Below are 21,969 nucleotides of genomic sequence, written 5' to 3'. Positions count from 1 at the left end.
TTTATTAAAAACAGGAATATAGGAGAAGCTATTAGATTAATTGATGATATGCTTTTTCATACGTTATATAATAATATCCCTGGGTATATGATAGCAATTGATTTAGAAAAAGCCTTTGATTCGATATCCCACAAATTTTTACATCAAACATTAGGTTCATTCGGTCTTGGCCAACAATTTCGCAAATGGGTCAAAATATTATATACAAATAGCCAAAGTTGTATTTTTAATGGGGGGGATTCTACAAGCTATTTTCATGTTGAAAGAGGGGTAAGGCAGGGAGATCCGCTTTCACCATATCTTTTCATTTTATGTATTGAAGTATTAGCGCATAATATAAGATATAATAATGATGTTAAAGGAATTTCCTTTGGAAAGGAAGAAGTAAAACAGGTTATGTATGCAGATGATATGTCTATATTTGTCCGAGATCTAGATTCAGTAAGAAAAGTAATAGAAATTTTAGAAAAATTCAGAAAAGTGTCAGGACTCAAAGTTAATAACGATAAGACGAAGGTTCTATTATTAGGTTCCTCCCAAGGAAAATCATATGATTTATCTTTTGGCCAAAAGGTGGATTTTATAAAGATTCTCGGTGTATTTTTTTCTTTAGATGTAGAAGTAAAAGAAAGATTGAATTATAAAGAAATATTAAGTAAAATAAAGAAGTTGTTAAACTGGTGGAAGCAAAGAGATTTAACTTTGATGGGCAAAATACAACTATTAAAGCAGTTTATCTTTTCAAAATTCATATATGTGGCATCTCTTACACCAATTCCAGAATGGGTTTATGTTGAGCTTGATCAGTTGACTTTTACTTTTTTGTGGGGTGGCAGAAATAAGATTAACAAAAAAACGATGTACTTAGATTACCATCAAGGTGGCTTGAAAATGATGAATTTTCAATGGTTAATAAAGGCACAGAGAGTTATGTGGATAAAAAGACTAAAAGAAAATAATACAATGAAATGGAAACAATATTTCAATTATGCCACAAAACATCTGGGAGGAAATTTTATATTTTCATGTGATTACTTGCTTGGATTGTTGGAGATAGCATTGCCGCAGTTTTATATAGATTTGTTAGAAGTATGGATAGAGACGAAGGATTTTCGTTTAAAATCTGAAACATTTAAAGGAAATGAGATATTTTTTAACAATAAATTTGTACGAATTGAAGGGAAATGCATATTTAACCAAAAAATATATGAAAAAAATATTTACAGATTGAAACATATTATGGATTATGATGGAAACTTAAGGCCATTTTCGTACTTCCAAAGACAGGGTTTAAACATAAATGATTTTCATCTGATAGAGTCAATTTATAAAACTTTTCCAGTCAGCTGGAAACGAAATATGAAAATAGATAGCAAAGAGGCTTCTCTTAGGGAAGAAATATCATTTATATCTGGAAAAAGAATTTTGTCAATGGAGGAGTTAGTATCTAAAAACGTTTATGCAAATTTTATGAAATGCAACTTCTCAATACCTGATGTTTTCGAAAGGTTAAAAAACAAATATAGTTTCTCTTATGAAAAGATTGAACACATTTTTACGAGACCAAGACAATGTACTCTGAACAGTAGATTAAGAGAATTTCAGTTTAAAATGTTACACGGCATTGCTTACACAAATCATCACTTGTTCCGTTTTAAAATCTCACAAAATAACCTTTGTTGTTATTGTAAAAAAGAGGAGGAAACATACCGCCATCTTTTTTTGGAATGTGAATATGCTTGTCTGGTTTGGGATAATTGTAAGGAGATGTTTGGTTTTATTTCTACGGGTAATTTAAGCTGGGAGGAAATTCTTGTAGGGGTAGAATTAAAGGACGAAGGAAAAGAACGCTTAATCAATCACTTTTTAATCTTTGTTAAATTTTTAATCTTCAAAGGGAGGGAAAAGGGTGCACATATAACCATGGATGAAATTAAAAGGAAATTTAAAGAAGAAGAATGGGAAGAAAGAAGGCTGGCGCTAGGTAGAGGCAAGATGTCTCTTCATTTAAGGAAATGGGAAAATCTTAATTAAAAGAATAAATAGGGAGAGTGAGGCAAAGGTATATATACGAGAGACAAAGCCACAAAACAAAATAAATAAAAACACAGAAAAAAAAACAATACGGAGAATTGCAGTCCCTTCCATGTAGAGTATAGGCATAAAGGGGAGAATGCTCCTAACCTGGGGACGGAGGGGAGGGAGGGGGGGGGGGTGGGAGGTGGAACAACATTTTTTATCTTTTTTTCTCTCTGATCATGTCATATATTTTGTTAATATTTCATTTTGTAATTGCTGAAACGCATTAGTATATTAATTTCTAGTATTTTTTAAGTTTGATGTATAAGTTGTATAATTATATTGTAATGGATTTATTGTATAATTTATAATTATGTTTCAAATAGTTTGTACAAATTGTTTATAGAATCTGATTATGTACATGTATGTTGATTTGAGAGAATATAATAAAACATCCTTAAAAAAAAAAAAAAATAAGCTCAGCTGCATTTACGGTATGCTCTGCGGATAACTTCGGTGCGGACTTTGGATCGCGCGCCCAGCTGATAATGTAAACAAACGTAGACGTAGACTCTTCACTAGTCGCTTTTTGGCTACTTTTCCGGAAAATGCCTTCGCCAGGGTGTAAAACGGAAACGCGCGTCCGGCTTTCGGTTGAATAAACCTCCTGGGCTGCCGGACTATGTAGTTCCTCCATAAAATTTTCTACTTCTTTACTAACCTTATCATGTAATTTTTGTTTTACTGTTCCATTATAATCTAAATCAGAAATCATTATAATATTAAAATCTCCTCCCATTAAAACAGGTTTGTTACAATTATTAATTTTTTTTAACTCTATAATCATATCCTTTAAAAATTTTATTTGATGATTTTCTTTATCCCTCGTCGGTAAGTATACATTACAAAGGACCATTCTATGTCCTTGGATTTCACAATCAATGAGTATGTATCGCCCTTCGTCATCTTGTTTTATATTTATAAGTTTAAAGTCTAGCGAAATTTTGATAAGAATGAGTACTCCTTTGCTGTGATTTGTTCCATGACTATAATAACATGACCCATCCCACCCAGAACTCCATCTATCCTCTACTTCTTTTGTACTATACGTCTCCTGTAAAAAAATTACATCCCCTTTTTCTTTGCACCATGAAAATATTCGTCCCCTTTTCGCGCATTCTCTTATTCCTCTAACATTTAAGGAAACAAAATTACAATTTAAACATCTATTCATTAAAAGAATCTAAAAAGATCATTCCACCATTTTTTTGTATAAAAACTAAGATTTTCACTATGCTATTTATAGGGAGAGTGAGGATTGGATTTCCTAGTGTAACTGCAGTACATAATTGAATAATAAAATCTAATCTATTGCGCCATTGTTTAAAACAAAAATGAATGTCGATCAATTCGAGTATTGTTATCCCTTCCATGTAGAACATTATCTCTAAAAATCCTAAATAAGTTGCTCGTAATTCCTGCAGGTAAAAAAAGAAGGGAAGGAATCCCATCTATACGACCCTCTCCAAAGCAGCACTCCCTCACAGCTCACCCTACTTTACAGGTTGCTGTAGTATTTCCAATAGTAAAAATCTACCCCTTCTTGACTTTTTTTCTTTGTCTTATTAAATATAAAGAAATAGCTGTAAATGAAATAATGAAAAAAAAAAACTGGCATTCAATCAGCATATACCACATTAATAAGTTAAATTTTAAACTTATATCTACTAAGCCAGATTTTTTTTTCCTGTTAATAAGAACTTATATGATAGAAACAAGGGGACTAGGAACGCCCCGGGACCCTGCTCGGCCGCACCAACTCAAACACGTACGCACCACTACCCCACCAGCATTGCCTCCGCCGGGATACACAGGCTATATCCCCGACAAAAACAACACAAGTAAACAATGACACGTGCTCCGTTGATACATAGCCAAACAAGGCCCCAAGGCACTCCCAACCCCCTGTCTCTATAGATAAAAAAAAAATCCAACAGTCCTGAGATTCACCTTTCTGTAACTAAATACCCAATCCCTATATAACAATGTACAAAAGCTAGTCCTGATATTGGATTCCATATTAGCACATTAAAGGTGTTATACTTAAAAGAAAAAAAAACACACTAGTTTCCATATTAATGTCAGGAATAAAGGACAAAATACTTATGTGGCAATAAATTCCAATGCTGGTAATGTACCTAATCATTGGTTCAAATCAACAAACCATGCAGTTTTGGACATTGTATCGAGGATATCCTCCTTTTGACTATTTAGTTCCATCTTACATAAAGGAACACCTGGTATTCCTTTCTTTCTTAAAAAACTAAGCAAACAAACACTTGGAGCATACACGAGCCAAAAAATATGAAAAAGCAAACTATTTCAATAATAGGCCCGTTCCACATCTTGAAATTGTTCTCTAAACTTTTCCTTTTTAAATGTATGAATGCTCTATACAAAATGTCTGAATTGCGGTATTCAACATGCTGTTCTTTTGTAAGAAACTCAAGACTTACGTCCCTTTCTTCTTGTGAATGTGAGAAACAAAGTCAGTATTGCTCGTTGATATAATTTCACCAAGTTGTATACACATTTTAGTTTACTTAATTAATGCAAGGGTGAAAATGAGATACAATCTTGCTCCACTCACCAATAATGCTTTCATATATTGTTGTTTATACCCCTACTAATCAATCACTCCATTTCCATCATGAACACAAAAGCAATCATCGTGTCCCTCTTTTCAATATTACACAACAAGCCTCTCGTTGGTGAGGATATATCATGGCATTGCCCTTTGATTGTTTCAGATTCAAACCTGCATTAATAAGAAAATCTTTATTGTTCCCTTTTGAAATCTAAACAAGTAAGCCCTTGTAATATACAGAAAGTATTCAAGTAACATTATCACAAGACAAATTTCAAACCTATGGTTGTTGGACCATGGTCAGAAATAACATTTCTACTTCCATTATGCTCAATATATATATCATTGCAAAGTTGCAGTAATGTTGCAAATGTTGTTGTTTCTAAGAAACTCTCAAGAATTGTGATTTTTTTTTTCATATTGCTAAAAAAAATAGAGACCCAAACTGTTACTTATTTGTTTGAATTCAATTTGGTTTACCCAACCGATGCAAGCATGAACAAGAGATGCGACCAAGCGCAACTCCTAACGCAAGTCACCATACCTCAATCAATGCCTCATGTTCCTTTTAATAAACAAAAAAAAAACTTCAGTGTCTCTCCTTTGGTATTTGTGCAACATTCCTAAAGCATGTGAGTATGCTGATCGCCATTTCTCTAATTCTATTGGCCTAATTTGTGTAATGAAGAACAAATAAGCAAGCAATACAATACTTTGTGTTCCTAATCAATGCTTCAAGACAATAAACTTGCATTTCTTAATACATTTCAGGCTACTCTTTTATTTCAAATTCATCCTTGCATCAATTGGGGAAGAAGAAAAGGAAACACTTTGTTGTTCCTTTTTAATAACCAAACATACAGACACTTAAGCATACATACTCCTGCTATTCAAGTATCTATTAAACACATTACAACATGAAAGCTTTCCATCTTAAGAATTTGCAGTCCTTTTCAAAATTCTCTTTTTTAAAATTCTACTGTACCATAGTACAAGAGTGACTGGACTGCTTATTTTTTGTAAGATACTCTCAAGAGTTATTTCTTTTCACCTACTGGATGTAATAACGCATTGAAAATTCAAGGTGTTATTTGTTTCTATATAGTATCACTTTGGTAATTCATAGAGGATGAAACGAGAAGCGATCATGCGCAACTCACCATACAATAATTTTAGTCAAGTTAATGCAATGTTTTGTACCCAATCAATGCCTCGAACTCTCCAAATTCCATCTTATGGTTCTACTTATAAACAAAAACTTAGTATTATCCCTCCTTGAATATGAGCAACATTCCCCGGGACAAGCAATATTAATAGTGTTGATCCTGTATAAATAGGCACTCCAATTCTATAGGCCTTATGAAGAAAGAAATGCTTATCTAACATTAAATACTTCTAACAATCAATACGATGCTTTACGTTCAAAATAATCCGTTCTTTAAAAGAATAAACTTTGCATTTCTTGGGAAAGATATTTCAGGATATCCCCCATTCAGATGTTCCAAATTCATCATTGCATTGATTGGGGAAAAGGATACACTGTTATTCCTTTTGATTTTGAAATCTAACCAAATAGGCACTTGCAACTATTCAACAAACATAATAGGTTTACATTTACAACAAGAAAATTTGCTATTCTTGAGGATTTGCAACATTTTTCAAACTTCTCTCTCTTATTTTTAACTGCCACTATATGCCTGATACAAAAAATGGCCGGACTGTGTGATTTCTTTTTACAAATACTCTCAAAATATATGCCCTTCTATTCTACTGGCTTTGAAAATAAGCATAAAAATGTCATAAGAGTTGCTCATTTATATCAATTCACTATAGTCTACTCAGATAATACAAGGATGAAAAGGATGTGCAATCATGGGCCACTCCCTACCGCAAGTCACTATAATGCATGCGATGTTCATTCAATACCTGAAACATTCGCCATTTCGCCCTTTAAACAAAACTTCGTTGCATACAACAGACTTCTAACCCGATAGCGAAATAGGCCTATTGACAATTTTATTCTTCATTTTGGTTTTTATTTGTTCAAGCAAGGATGAACAACAACATACAAGCGGAGGTTATATGTATATTCAAAATGATACCCAATATTGCAATGAACACATCCATTTCTAAAGAGACAAAGTAATATCTTCTGATACTAGTTACCCTCCAAAATGTGCAATTTTTCTCTGAAAAGTATAATTTCTACTAAAACACTAAAATTATCCATTTCAGTAATCCTTGCCTGAACCAAGCAAAGGGGCGCCCTAAATTTCTCTTTGGGATTTTAAAACAAATTGCCCAACGATATGAAAAACATGTATCTCACAATAAAAACAAATGACTTAAGTACTGTATACTTAGCAAGCAAATGAAAAAAAAAATATTGTACAGCTATCAAACAGCACTTCCCTTTCTGTACAATCCTTTTTACTCTTTTTTTGGGATGTTGCTACAGTTTACCAGGACCTCCATTGCCTATACACATCAGTTTCATTAATAAAGGATATCATATCTAAAATCAAATCTCCCTTTTTCCTAGATTTACCTAAATAGACTTTGCAAATAAATCGTTCTTTCTATCTACGTTTCCAAGCCCTTTCTTTCTCTGGCAATTTCCCAGAAACTCTTTTAACTTTCTTATTAAATAAGTTTCTTTTCTGTGTCCACCATACTGACCCCCCAAAAAGTTTTAAACATTTGGTCTCATTATCCATGTTATCTAATTCCATTCTAACCATCCTGACCAATACTCAAACAGATATGAATAAATGTCTATTATACTCTCAAATAAAATTTATATCTCGCATCTTGAAGCAAGTTTCCTTTTGATACTGTGTGTCGAAATAAACAAACTTCACTTACAATGTTTCAGCATCTCCGTCTTCACAGTTTATTTCCAACGATGTATTTCCCAAGTGCTTCAGGAGACCAAATAATCTGATGGAGTTGAAGATAATTTCACAGGATTTTCCTCTTGAATTTGAATATTTTTAATCGCTTTTTTTCTGCATAATCTAATTTTCCTTTCACGCTCCCCTCGTTATTACAGCAAGGACAACTAAAAAATAATTACTGGTTTGCTGCTTCAATCACATCATTTCCGCGTGCTCCTTGATCGACCACCATGGGTATTCCTCTCCGTTGGACTACCTGATCCTTCCCTATCTCCACCTAGTCTACAAATGTAGACCCACATCTGCAGTGTGTGTACCTCAGCTGATTCAACGAGTCTGCATAGCAGACTAGGTCTACTGAGGCTGCAGAAGTGGGTCTACAACTTCTTTGAGCCACATCCACGAAACGTGGATGTGAGGCGGAGCTTGCTGAAACCCTCCGTTGCCAGTAGATACCATGATTGACAGCAGATTTGTGGAAGTAGGGGCAAGAGAGGGATTAGGATCCAGCTGTTATGACCATTTCTTATCTTGTGGAATGTATACAAGTAGGGCCATTCTCTTTCACATTCTGGGCTTGCTACATGTATATAGGTCCATGGCTATACATAACATACATGGGTAGATACATATGTGTTATACTTTGAAATATCAAGGAGTTAGATGATATCTCCTTGGAAATATCTTCTATAACGGTCCATGCAGAGAGGAACGTGTATACAGAATATGAATATGTAGAAGATCACCCCCGTCATGTAATTGGGCCTAATAAGTGACATAAAAATAAACATTGCCCTTTCTTTCTTCTTTTTCGTTTTCCTTTTTTTCCCTTTGATTCTTCTTGATTTTTTCTTTTCCTCTTTCTTTCTTCTCTTCTGTTTTCTTTCTTTTTTTCTCTTCTTCTTTTCCTGTGACCCCCTTACTTTCTTTCTTTTTCTTTCTTTCTTTCTTTCTTTCTTTCATTCATTCATTCACTCTTTCCTTCTTTTTTTTCCATTTTTTTCTCTTTCTCTCTCTCTCTTTTACTCTTTCATTCTTTCCTTTCCTTCTTTCTGATTTTTATTTTCGTTTTATCTTTCACTTGCTCTCTCATTCTTCTTCCCTTCCTTAAATATCCTGTTTTTAAATGATGTATCTTTATCATTTCTACATTATAATGGAACCGATTGATTAATGTACAGAACCGTTTTCTATACTGGACCTACCAATCAAAAATGCTAGCGCAGAGCGCTAGCTCATATGCCTACTTTTTCACAATCAGACACCTCAGAAGGGGTATTTTGAAACTTTAATGTAATACACAAAGACAATATGTACAGTACTTGACAAATTACATAATGCGAACGCACAGCGAAAGCTGAAAATGTTGATATTCACACCATAAAACGGACATTTTACAAAGCACTTATGAAAAAAAATCATTTGTAAAACAAAATAATGAAAGCTCGATGTCCGAACTGAAATAAGATATGTATCTCATCGAACAGGCAATGTCAGCGCGAAGCGGGAGCGAAAATTTTACATATTTTTGTTATTTTCCCGGAGTTCCCCTGACCTTATCTTATTCTCTTCTCTTTTTTATCTTCTTCCTCTCTTCTCCCTTCTTTTTCTTTTTTATTTCCGCCTTTTTCCTTCTTTTAGTTCTGCCAATTAATATAAGGGGGGCGGACACTTCGGGCCCACCCTGGATCCGCCTATGAAATGATATAAATAGCATACACTACAGCCAATATAACCGGTAAGCACATATTTAACAAACAACAAAAGTCTGACCTACTTTCCACAATTCAAATCCAACAAATTAATATTTGGAAACGAAATAATTATCCTTCAAACTAATGGGGCACATACATGTAAGCAGTTTGCACTAGTAAACAGGTACTTAAAAAACATCAAGGCATATACATGTAGCTCCCGGGCATAACTATATGCAACTTTCACATCTTTGTCTTATTCAAATAAATAGGCCGACACAGTAGTATAAGGGAACCCGTTTTCTTATTTTTTGCAAAACTTCTATTAACTGCCAAATACTGCAGGTATTCAAGTTTATTGTGAAAGAAATCATTTAAATCAACTTGCAAGTTTGTCAAAAATTTGCAAGCAAATGCTTTGAAATAGTCCAATAGTTCCAACTATGGCTCAAAGAAGAACTTAAAGGAATTGTCCAGGCTGGAGAAATTTATATCTCACTGATTAATAGAGTAAAATTCAAAATGCTGAAAATGTGATCAAAATCGCATAACAAATAAAAAAGTTATTGAATTTTAAAGATTTCTTTTCCATCTTTCCGGTGAAACTAGGCATGTCTTCATGAATATCCATTAGTTGGGCTGATGGTGGCATATCTCCACTTGTTCTTTTTATCATAATTATATGATATTAGGTTTATTAAAAAAAGAATTTACCAAGAACTAAAAAAATTGATTTGAGAACTAATTAAGTACATTAGTTATTTATTGCCGCAACTTATTTCATCATAATGGAGACACATTATTTACACATGTATGAAAAAATGAAATGATTATGATTTCGTGTTATAAGAAAAAGGAAAGATGGGATGTGACATCATTAACCCACCAAATGAATATTCATGACGATGTAAATATAACTGTTTTTCACAAAATACTGATAAAGTTTAAAATACAATAACCTCGTTATTTGTCATCAAATTTTTGTGAAATTTTCATCATTTTACTCTATTTATCTAGACGTGAATATTTTCAGCCTGGTCCATTTCTTTAAGTTTGAATGCAGTCGGTCAAAGTTTTGCAAGCCAATGCTTTGAAACAGTTGTTCCAATTTGGCTCAAAGAACAACTTGGGGTTGAAACAAACAAAAGATAAGTGCAGTTTTCTTTAACATTATGATCTTCAATCATGGGCTTGAAAATAAGATTTAAAAAATGTTTCTCTTTGGAGAATTTGAATCTCTGAGTCATGGAATTCTTCCAAATAAACTGATTCTCATTAAATGTTCAGAGTTTTAAAATGAACACCAACTTTGCAGCATTAGCTGTACCAAGACAGTTCCTTTGAACCAATCAGTAGAAGCTCTCTACATTCACTTTAGACACAGCAGAAAATGTCAGCCTATTCATGGCTTTAATATTTTCTGTAAATTATATTTTGACTGGATTTGATTATGAAATATAGTTAAGAATATTCTTAGTGGTGAAATGTATGATCTTAAAATTGATGTCAGTGTAAAGGGTTCAATTTTGGGTGTTTGCGCTTTGTTTTAAAAAAAAATCTGTTAGAAAAAATCATATTAAAATTCAAAAAATCTTATTTAAATCAAATAAATCCGATTTAAGTTTATATAAAAAAAATGCCAACATTGTCATTCAGCATACTTATGAGTTTGAATTGAAAGTACCAGATTTGTCACATACATAACTGTACGTCTTTACCACTGGTATTATGGCTGGCATAAAAGCACTTTCAATACAAAGGTGAACGAATGTTGCTGGGCATGACAACTTAAATGATGCTGATTAAGGCTAATTAATATCAAACCGAGCTGTAAACATAACAGTAAAACAGGTTGAATACAGTAGCATGCATGGAGAAGTGAATATACATACAAGGTCCCAGGTCCAATCAACAAACTGTGGTTAGAAGTTAATTCCAAACAGGAACAAAATAATAAAACATAGCTATCCTGTTTGATTTAAAGTATGATAGTTTACAAACTTACAATCTTGAAATTTAAGATTTTCATTTTGTAAACTATCTATTATTCAAGTTCTGAACTCTATGGTGTTTTTGAGTTGGATAATATTTCGAGTTTAAGTACCATTATGATACATGTTTTAAGGAATACTGGTTTAATTTACTAACTTAAGCGTAGTTTGCTTCATAAAAATGATTCGCTCTTATTTAAAACATTGCAATACCAATGTAACCTCATATGAATTTGGACTCAATATTCAAAATTCAAAAGAAACTTAAGAATAATTACCAATTTCCATTACCTAGCACCATCCGCGCATTTATTTAAAGGACAAGTCCACCTCAAGAAAAACTTGATTTGAACAAAATGAGAAAATTTCAACAAGCATAACACTGAAAATTTCATCAAACTTGGATGTAAAATAAGAAAGTTATGGCATTTTAAAGTTTCGCTTCATTTCACAAAACAGTTATATGCACATCTCGGTCGGTATGAAAATGAGGAACTGATGACATCACTCACTATTTCTTTTGTATTTTATTATATGAAATACGAAATATTTTCATTTTCTTGTCATTGTCATGTGAAATGAAGTTTCATTCCTCCCTGAACACGTGGAATTCCATTATTTTAATATTCTGTGCTTCAGGCAAGGATGTCATAATCGTCAAATTCGTAAAAATTGAAATATTCTATAATTAAAACAATAAAAAAAGAAAAGAAATAGCGAATGAGTGACATCATTGACTCTCTCATTTGGATGTAACTGGCTCGTTCATATATTTTGTTAAAAATAAGCGAAACTTTGAAATGTCATAACTTTCTTATTTTACATCCGATTTTGATGAAATTTTCAGCATTGTGCTTGTCTAATTTTTCTCCATTGATCCAAATCAACATTTTTCTGAGGTGGACTTGACCTTTAAAGGACAAGTCCACCCGAACAAAAAGGTTGATTTGAATAAAAAGAGAAAAATCCAACAAGCATAACACTGAAAATTTCATCAAAATCGGATGTAAAATAAGAGAGTCTTGACATTTCAAAGTTTCGCTTAATTTAAATTATGTGCACATCCTAGCTGGTATGCAAATGAGGAGACTATGACGTCATCCACTCACTATTTATTTTAGCGAATGAGTGACATCATTGACTCTATCATTTGGATGTAACTGGCTCGTTCATATAACTATTTTGTTAAAAATAAGCGAAACTTTGAAATGTCATAACTTTCTTATTTTACATTCGATTTTGATGAAATTTTTTGCACTATATGCTAGTTTGATTTTTCAGTATTTATTCAAGTCAGCATTTTCCCATTTTCCTGGGGTGGTCTTGAACTTTAAGAAACTGTCCTTATGATATTAATAAGCAAGAACTCACAATATTTTTTGTATACGTACAAGCAGAGGTTGCTACCCATGTAGAGTTTTCAGATCTTTTTTCAATACAGTAATCAAGTTCATGACCATAATGCCCGTTCTTCCAATAAATTTCATTTATGGTCTATCAGGTCTAGTCACGAAGCTGGGTTATGTAGGTCCCAAACAATGGAATGAGATTCCCCAAATAATAACTAATTCACAATTTTTATCTCCCTTTAGAAAACAGTATACAAATTTTCTAGGAAATGATTATTAATTCTCGCAGTTGATATCGATGCATACTTGTACTGTATAGACCCCTCAACTCGTGTTCTTTGTAATGTTTTGTTGTTTTTTCCTCCCTTTTCCTGCACTAATTATTATAATGATATGACATTTTGTTTTGTATTAATGTTTTGTTTTTTACTATGTTTTGGTGATCCAGCCTCACAGGTTTCTTATTACCTTCATTGGAAGCCACGGAATTTATTTTTATTATCTAATCGCATTATTTGATGTTTCCTTGTATTTTTATACTATTTGTGAAATAAAGATTGAATTGAATTGAATGAGTTAGATATGATGAAAAGTGTTTGATAAACCATAATAGAGCTATCCACTACCATGCATACACAATATGTATTGGTTTGGGCAATGGAGCCATACATGCAGCTGCTCAGTGGAATGTCATATGTAAACACTTTCTGATGGCCTGAGCCAGGGTATTATATAATAACCCTGCATGCTCGTGGCTCTGTGGTTAAAGTAGGGGATTATCTATACTCATCAGGGGTCCTAAAATTTGGTTGATAGACAGATGAAGTTATCCAATGAAAGCTCTCTGAAATTTTGGGTGGGTGGGACTTATTTTGACCGTGGGAACAAGATTTCCAAAGAAGAAGCAGACTCTGAAATGGCTCGCTTCGCTCACCCTTTCAGGCTGGTTTGCTTCGCAAACCAGTAGCAGATCCCACCTCACGAGCCATTCAGAGTCTGCATAGCAGACTAATCTCCACCCTCCTTCCTAGCTTTTCGATGAATCTCGGTTGGTCTTTCTTCGGAATCCAAACGTGGTCAACTATCAACTTCGTCGGCTCAGCCCTCGAAAAATAGGCGAGTTTCCCCGCTCCTCTCGCTGCCTTTAACGCCTCGACCTGGCTCCTCCTTTCCATTCTCACCCTCCGAGATAGATCATCCGTTATATACATCCTCGTATTTTTCAAGAGATTCGCCCTCTGCTGAATAGACACCTTATCCGCATAACGTAGATATCTTACTTTGATTGGCCTTGGTGACGTTCCGGCTTGGACACGGTGTATACGTTGGTACTCGATACCTTCCACCTCCTGCTCTGTGAACTGTAGTTTATTCATCATAAACTCTTTCATTGTTTCTTCCACATTTTCCTTTCCTCCTTCTCTTGTTACCTTTTCAGGCACCGGTACATTAAGGAATACCAAGTTCTCTCTTGCTACATAGGTTTCCATTTTGTCGAGCTCCTCCTTATTTTCTTTTTCGGCGATAGCCATTTCTTCTTTTAGCTTTTCCATTTCCTGTTTCATTTCCTTCAGCTCTATGGAATGATGTTCAACGGTGGCAACCACCTCAGCGCATTGTTCACGTATCAGCTTAATTTCTTTCAAAATTTTGTTTTCCAAAACCGAAAAACGATTTTCAAATTTAGTTGACTGTTCATTCAACATAAGCTGAATAGCCGGTAAAATTGCCGCCTCAGAAGAAAGAGGGCTGGTTGGCGTTTTAGCAGGGCGCGGCCGCTTCCCCCTTCCAGATTCCATAGTTCTCGCTCTTTCACTCGTGTTGCCGCGTGTTCCTCACAAATTTTTCTTATTCAAATTACACGTGGGTGAGCTGTTTTGGAGCCGCTGCAAGGTTGCGTCTTCACTCGGCGAAGGTCATCATGTGAAAAACAAAATGAATTTAATCGATCTGTTACCCGCAATTTTAGACTGCATGTATTCCGATTTTTACTATTCTTTTTATTTTATGTTTGGTTCTTTGACCAAGGTTTATCGAGAAATTTTTATAGAATTATTTAGACAGGTTTCATTTCTTTATTCACTTTTGTGATTACAACAATTCTGGTTCTACTTTCTGTTAACGTAAAGGTGGCCAGATGCTCGCAGGTTATGACTTCATTGACCTCCCGTATGATTTGCTATCATTGTCATCATCATCACCACCACCACCATCATCATCATCATCATCACCACCACCACCATCATCATCATCATCATCATCACCACCACCACCATCATCATCACCATTATCACCGTCATCATACTGTTACGGCACAGAAAATTTACATACAAACCAGTTATCATATCTTCGATCTTAAAATCTTGGTAATATCATTTTTTCTATTTTCAATACAAACAATGCATCATGTAATAAATATTACTCAACTGAAGATTTTACTTCTAAATTTAGAGACACAGAACACAAATTCAGTTTGCTTCACGTTAATGCCCGAAGTTTGAACAAAAACTTTGAATCATTGGAATCATTACTCTTTACTCTAAATAATTTCAAATTCTCCATTATTGGTGTCACGGAAACATGGCTTCATAATAATTCACCTAACATATTCAACTTGCAAAACTATAATCTTATTAGGCGAGATCGTGAAGATCAAAGAGGAGGTGGTGTAGCATTTTACATCAATGAACATTTGCAGTTTAAAATAAGAAAATAAATATCATTAAAACAAAGTGAAACTTTATTCTTAGAAATCATGAAGCCGAAGGCAAAAATATAATTATTGGGTTAGTTTACAGACCCCCTCATGGCAATGCAAATTTATTTTGCGAAGAGCTTGAAACATGCCTTCATACCATAACAAAAGAAGATAAACAAATATATTTAATGGGTGATTTTAACATTGACCTGTTATCCCAAAATAATGAAAACGATTTATTCCTACACACTATGCATTCATTTGGTTATTATCCCCACCTAGATCAACCGACCAGAATTGATAGCCATTCATCAACACTTATCGACAACATATTTTCAAACATACTTAACAGAGATACTTCCAGCGGATTAATAATATCTGATATAGCTGATCATTTACCGGTTTTTTTATTATGTGATAATGATATTTCAAAAGAAAATTCACCTAAATCTACAATGTATAGTAAAGAAACACCAATCAATATTGAATCGTTTAAAAGTGATCTTGCAATTGAGGAATGGTTAGATGTATTTAATGAGTCAAATTCAGATATTGCTTACACAAATTTTAACAAAAAATTGCAGAAATATTACGATAAAAATTTTCCTCTATCACCTATCCAAAAAAGAAAAGCAAAAATGCCATGGATCACTAAAGCTATTCTACAATCCATACATACCCGAAATAAACTATACAAGACATTTTTAAAGAACCCTTCTATTCAAAACAAAAATAAATATAAAACTTATAGAAATAGACTACCAATATAATTCGGGCTTCTCGCAAATTGTTTTATTCCCAGAAACTTAACAAAGTTAAATCAAACATGAAAGCCACATGGGAGATAATCAATGATTTGATTGGCAAGAAACCCAAAGTATTACCTAAAGACAATTTCACAGTTCATGCTGCTGCAATAAATTCAGATGATGTAGCTGATACCTTTAATTCCTTTTTCGTTAACATAGGACCCTCTTTGGCTAACAACCTTGCCAGACCAAACCAAAGTTTTGCAAAATTTCTTCCCACACCCATCAATTCTTCCCTATTCCTTAACCCCACAAATGTTCAGGAAATAATTGAAATAACAAAAAATCTCAAATCCAGCAAATCACAAGGATATGATAGAATTAGTACTTTCCTTCTTAAGCAGATCATACATTATATTGTCTCTCCATCGTGTCATATTTTTAATCTGTCGATCAGCACCGGTAAATGTCCAGATTCCCTAAAAATTGCCAAGGTAATTCCTGTTTTAAAAAAAGACAATCCACACGAAATAACAAATTATAGGCCTATTTCTATTCTCCCCAGCATATCCAAAATATTAGAGAAGATTATTTACAAAAGACTTTATAAGTTCCTAGATACTTTTCAGTTTCTAAATTCAAACCAATATGGATTCAGGAAAGGGCATTCAACTGATCAGGCTTTAATACAAATATACGATAAAATTACAAATGCAATGACAAATAAAGAACACATAATAGGAGTATTCATGGACCTAAGCAAAGCATTCGACACTCTTGACCACCAGATTTTACTTTAAAAACTTGAAAATTATGGAATTCGGGGAATCGCACTATCATGGTTTGAGAGTTATTTGTCTGATAGAAAACAATATGTCACTCACAACAATATTTCTTCTAACTTTCAGTCAATAAAATGCGGAGTTCCACAAGGATCGATCCTTGGCCCCTTACTTTTCCTTATATATATTAATGATTTGACTACTGTAACGCCTTTATTATCATTTGTATTATTTGCCGATGACACAAACATTTTTTGTTCAAACACTAGCTTAGAAACTTTAGTAGATACATTTAATCGTGAATTACCTAAACTATCTTTATGGTTTAAATGTAATAGGCTCTCACTTAATATAGACAAAACAAACTTTATGTATTTTACGCATACAAGTTCACATATTACTGAGTTTCCATACGACATAAGCATAGATAATATTCCACTCAAAAGGAAAAAAGAAACAAAGTTTTTAGGTGTCACAATAGATGAACATTTAAATTGGAATGAACATATACGTTGTATAACTACTAACATCTCCAGAAACGTAGGTGTACTTTACAAAATGAAAAACATAATTCCTCATACTACACTCGTTCTACTATACAATTCATTAATATTGCCGTATATATCGTACTGCAATATAGTTTGGGCAACGTGTGCAAAAACTAAAATTAATACAATATACTTATTACAAAAAAAGCAATTCGAATTTGTACTAATTCGCAATATTTATCACACACAAATCCATTATTCCATAAACTAAAGACTCTAACTATTTTTGACATAAATTCATTTCAAAGCTTACTGCTTATGTTCAAATACGTAAATAACATGCTCCCACCTTCATTTCACAATTTTTATACTGTGAACACATCTATCCATTCATACCCTACGCGGAACTCTTCTAATTTCCATTTAATCAACCCCAAATTGCTTATTGCGCAGAGATCCATAAGACACCATGGTCCTGATTTGTGGAACTCTCTATCAGAATCTATAAAAAGATCAACGTCTCTTTACTCATTTAAGGCAAACGTTAAATCTATGTTGATATCAGAATATTTGAAGTAAAATTTGTGTCGATGTGTCATCATTAAAGCATCATCACCATCATCCTCTCCATCGCCTTCATCTTCACCATTTCACTATCATCTTCATCCTTATCATCTCCATCTTCATTGCTCAAATTACATTACTGCTGTTTTTCATGAAATGTACTGTATATCGATTCTGCTGTATTAATGTATTATATTAATCAATGAGTTCTAACCTGGGGTTGTCATTTTTTCAAGCAATCTGCTTATGATGACAATCCTTTTCCTGCAAAATGGAAATGTTAACTAATTTGGTATGAGATCAGTTTTGTTTGTTATGATAATTTTAGTACATTTAGTTATGATTCATGCCAAAAAAGTTCTCAATATACTATGTTTGTTATGTTATGGAAAATGTATTATATACGAATGATGTAATTGCAAAAGTAAACAATAAAATCAAATCAAATCATAGTTATATCTTGATGTTCATGAAAAACATCCTTCTCAGAATGTCCAATTGTCGGGTCTTAATATAAAGTTTTCAGCTCGCATTGTTTCTATGGATATCCAATGTCTTTTATTTGGCTCAGTAATCCATTTTGCATATCGGAAAAAAAAATCAGCTCACGGTTCGCACTAGCATCGTCAGAAAGTATCTGACCCCAAGTGCAACTGAACGATTACTTCATGCATTCGTATCATCAAATTTAGTCTACTGCAGTAGCTTATTTTGTGGCTTACCAGACTCTCTTATCCAACCTCTCCAACGTATCCAGAACACGGCTGCTCGGCTGTTAACTCGTTCCAGAAAACACGACAACATTACCCCTATCCTCCGTTCTCTTCACTGGCTTCCTGTCTCTGCACGTATCAACTTCAAAATCTTGATTCTAGCTTACAAAACCCAACATGGTCAAGCCCCTTCTTATATTACCGACCTTCTCTCACCCAGGATCCCGACAACCGCCATTCCACTCCGATCTTCCACACATCTTCATTTGCAACTGGCACAAGGACCCAGAGCTCGGACAAGGTATGGGAACCGAGCTTTGGAATGACCTTCCCATAGAATTGAGGGCTGCCCCGTCATTCGAATCGTTCAAAGCTTCCCTCAAAACTTACCTTTACAATTCTTCCTTTAAGTTTTAAGTTAATCTTGTCAATGTCAAACCAATGTTCCTTTATTTCCTGTTTGTTTGTGTTTAGCCACTGCACTGCTTTATTGTTCGAACATAATCTGTATTTATTGTACCTCTGATAATTCTTCTTGTTTAACTTTTTGTATTCGAATTGTTTAATTAATAAACGTTACTGTTTTTATTATCATTATTTTGCATTTCCCAAATTGAGTAGCTAATTTTGTAATTTGAAAATACTTTACACTGTAAAAATCTTGTTTCTTAAACTGTTCAATATTATTTATGTATGCTAATTGTAAAGCGCTTAGAAACAAAATGTATTAAGCGCTATATAAATACAATGTATTATTATTATTATCATATAGTAATATATTTTTTTGTTAAAATATCCATCCTCTTCAAGGTTATATCGCTTCAAATGTCTTGTTTTTAGGTCTAAATCTACATTAAAAGCTAAGTTGGCGCTTCGCGCTCTTACAGTGAGATCCATATATCCTCTTTACATTTTTCGTTTATGTTTGACAGTACTTAAAGTCTCCATCAGAATATCGAAAATATCCGCTCGCCCTTCGCGCTCGCATTGATATACACAAATCGTTAAATTGCAAATGCCGCAGTGATATAAATGTCCCGGTTTAAAGTATAAGTCTAAAAAATTGTATCGGATAATGATTACATGAATTGAAATAAACACATACTATTCATGCAAAAAGTGCTTAGAGTGTCAAGTTTTTTGGTCGGAAATCAAAATTTTCAGCTCGCGCTTTGCGCTCGCATCACATCAAAATATAATGCACAGGCCATGACACTGCTACCTCTAAAATGACCTTTAAATTTCCCCTTTTTGCTATCATTGGAGTGCATAATTAGGATCAATGTGTAAATAGTATTGTAGTGACAATTTCTGAGTTTATTTTAGGCTATCAAAGAAGCCTGAAATACGTTCTTGTGATACTGTGTAAAAAAGAATCAAAAGCAGTTTAGCTCTTTTAGTTGGACGCAAAGAAATATCCACCTGTTAATTTTAAAGACAGTATTTCCCGAACAGCAGGTGAATTTTCAAAAGAAAGCATTTCCAATACGTGTTGAACCCTAAGAGACACGAACTTAGTAATAATATGTAAATAATGTTTTTCTTGGTTACGCAAAATTACCAATTAGATCTTGCCCTCTAAGGGCGTTTCGTGCGTTCTTAATTGACGATACGGGACTCTTAAAAAAAAGCCCGGTTGCTGATACTTCAGCAGAGTCCTCTGTGTGTAATTTTGGTTACATCTTTCTCTATGGGGATTTGAACCAATATCTCCCCGAGATCGTCGGCTTAGCTCCCAACAGCGTACCTCACCGATGCTGTCTGAGCTGGTTTCTTTTTGTAGAGGAGAAATGGACTCCTGTTTTAGCTGACTTTTTACCTACGTCTTTTTCCTGATATTTATCGGGTATGTACTCTGATATTTATAATAACGTTTCTAGTAAAAAGAGATATTTGATATAACTAATTTCTTGACAAAGTATTTGTACTGAAGAAATTATGCTGAGTACATATGTAGACGACTTTATTTTTGTATAAAGTGTCATCCACACGAAATGTCGAATATTATTAGCAAAAAAATAGATCTTTGAAATTATTTAGGTTGATTTATATGTCATTGTAGACAGCTTAGTATTTAAGAGATCTTCACTTGTCGATATTATGGAGAGTTTTCCAATGTACTAGTGAACATTGTTATTTAACCTTGACATTATGGAAGTCATTCTCGTTTAATTTCTTAAAGGCATATAGCCTAGTTTTACATGATGTACTTGTATTTTTCTTAGAATTGTTGCTAAATAGACAATTCTCATTGTCATTTTTATGAGATGTTACACTTTTTGAGGTCGTTTATCTGTATTCGACGACGATAAATGTATTAGGACACCGTTTGTTTTATTTTGATAATTGTCAGATTCCACTGAGACCCTCACCATTGACGAGTTTTGTCCTGATATCGATGATTCATCTCGTTTCCACTCTCCGATGTAAACGGCAGGCCTATATAGCTACGTATTTCATCATTCCAAGTTCAGGTCGAACAACTCAATTCGCCAAGTAGACACCAACTTTTGTAGACAGTCAACTTCTCAACGCTTTGGCCTAGTTTGGAGTTTATATCCTATTTTGTCACTTAATCAATTACTCTGTTATAAACTGATAGAGCTCCTATATATTTCTTTGAATATTCGACATAACTTTTACTGTCTTCAATTTATTGGATAAATCATACAGGCATTTCTTTGAGTTGTAAACACTCTGTAAAATTGTCAAAGAAAGCATTCGAATCATTTTAATTATAAATTGAAGTCATCGAACCGTAATTATTTTGTCAAGTGCTTATTTTTCTTGAATGATCACGTATACTAAAAAGTTGGAATGTTTGAATCGCCGTGCTTGTTGTTGCTTGTTTAGTTTTTTCCCCTTTTTTCCTAGTCTGATTGATTGGTGTGTTTGGTTTGTCTTTGCTTTTAGAAAGAAACACAACATTTTCTCCACCAAATCCTCCAAAATACTCAGATCCGTCCCAACAGTATACTGGTAATTATAATTTGTTGAACTTTTAGTGTGTTTCTTCAGTATTGTGACGTTCTTTCAAGAAACACAGTTCGTTCGTTTGAACAAATACTAGTAATGTTGAGTATAAATGGCGCCGGGGACTACATGTACATAGAGCAACAGGCATAAAGGATCAGTACCTGGAACATCATCATTCGCCTACAAACTCCCAAAGAACTGTTATTTGTCTGAACATAACTGTTGCAAGTATAAATTAATGTCTCCAAATATATGATTTGATTTTGTTTAGCATACCTGATGAAGTAGAGGAATTTACTCTTCTAAACCATTTGAACAAGGTATACCCAAACTTGAATATTGAAATTTGACGCCATTTCGTATTCTACAGCAAGGTCAAAGGTCATGACTCCCCTCATTGTC

At 33.7% G+C, this 21,969-nt stretch overlaps 1 protein-coding gene across 1 annotated transcript; it reads right to left on the bottom strand.

Annotated features, from left to right (window-relative positions):
- Positions 1-5,671: 5,671 nt before the first annotated feature.
- Positions 5,672-14,509, bottom strand: LOC121429133. The gene is made up of 2 exons (XM_041626052.1): positions 13,617-14,509; positions 5,672-7,840 (listed from the first exon to the last, which is right to left on the bottom strand). Exons 1-2 carry the CDS (start codon positions 14,394-14,396, stop codon positions 7,739-7,741), a joined length of 882 nt encoding a protein of 293 aa, XP_041481986.1. The 5' UTR covers positions 14,397-14,509; the 3' UTR covers positions 5,672-7,738.
- Positions 14,510-21,969: the final 7,460 nt, after the last annotated feature.

The sequence above is a fragment of the Lytechinus variegatus genome, chromosome 15 (genome assembly GCF_018143015.1).
Source record: "Lytechinus variegatus isolate NC3 chromosome 15, Lvar_3.0, whole genome shotgun sequence".
In the NCBI taxonomy this organism is placed as follows: Eukaryota; Metazoa; Echinodermata; class Echinoidea; order Temnopleuroida; family Toxopneustidae; genus Lytechinus; species Lytechinus variegatus.
The sequence above is the reverse complement of the archived record's forward strand: the minus strand, read 5'-3'. Positions and strand labels throughout refer to the sequence as shown.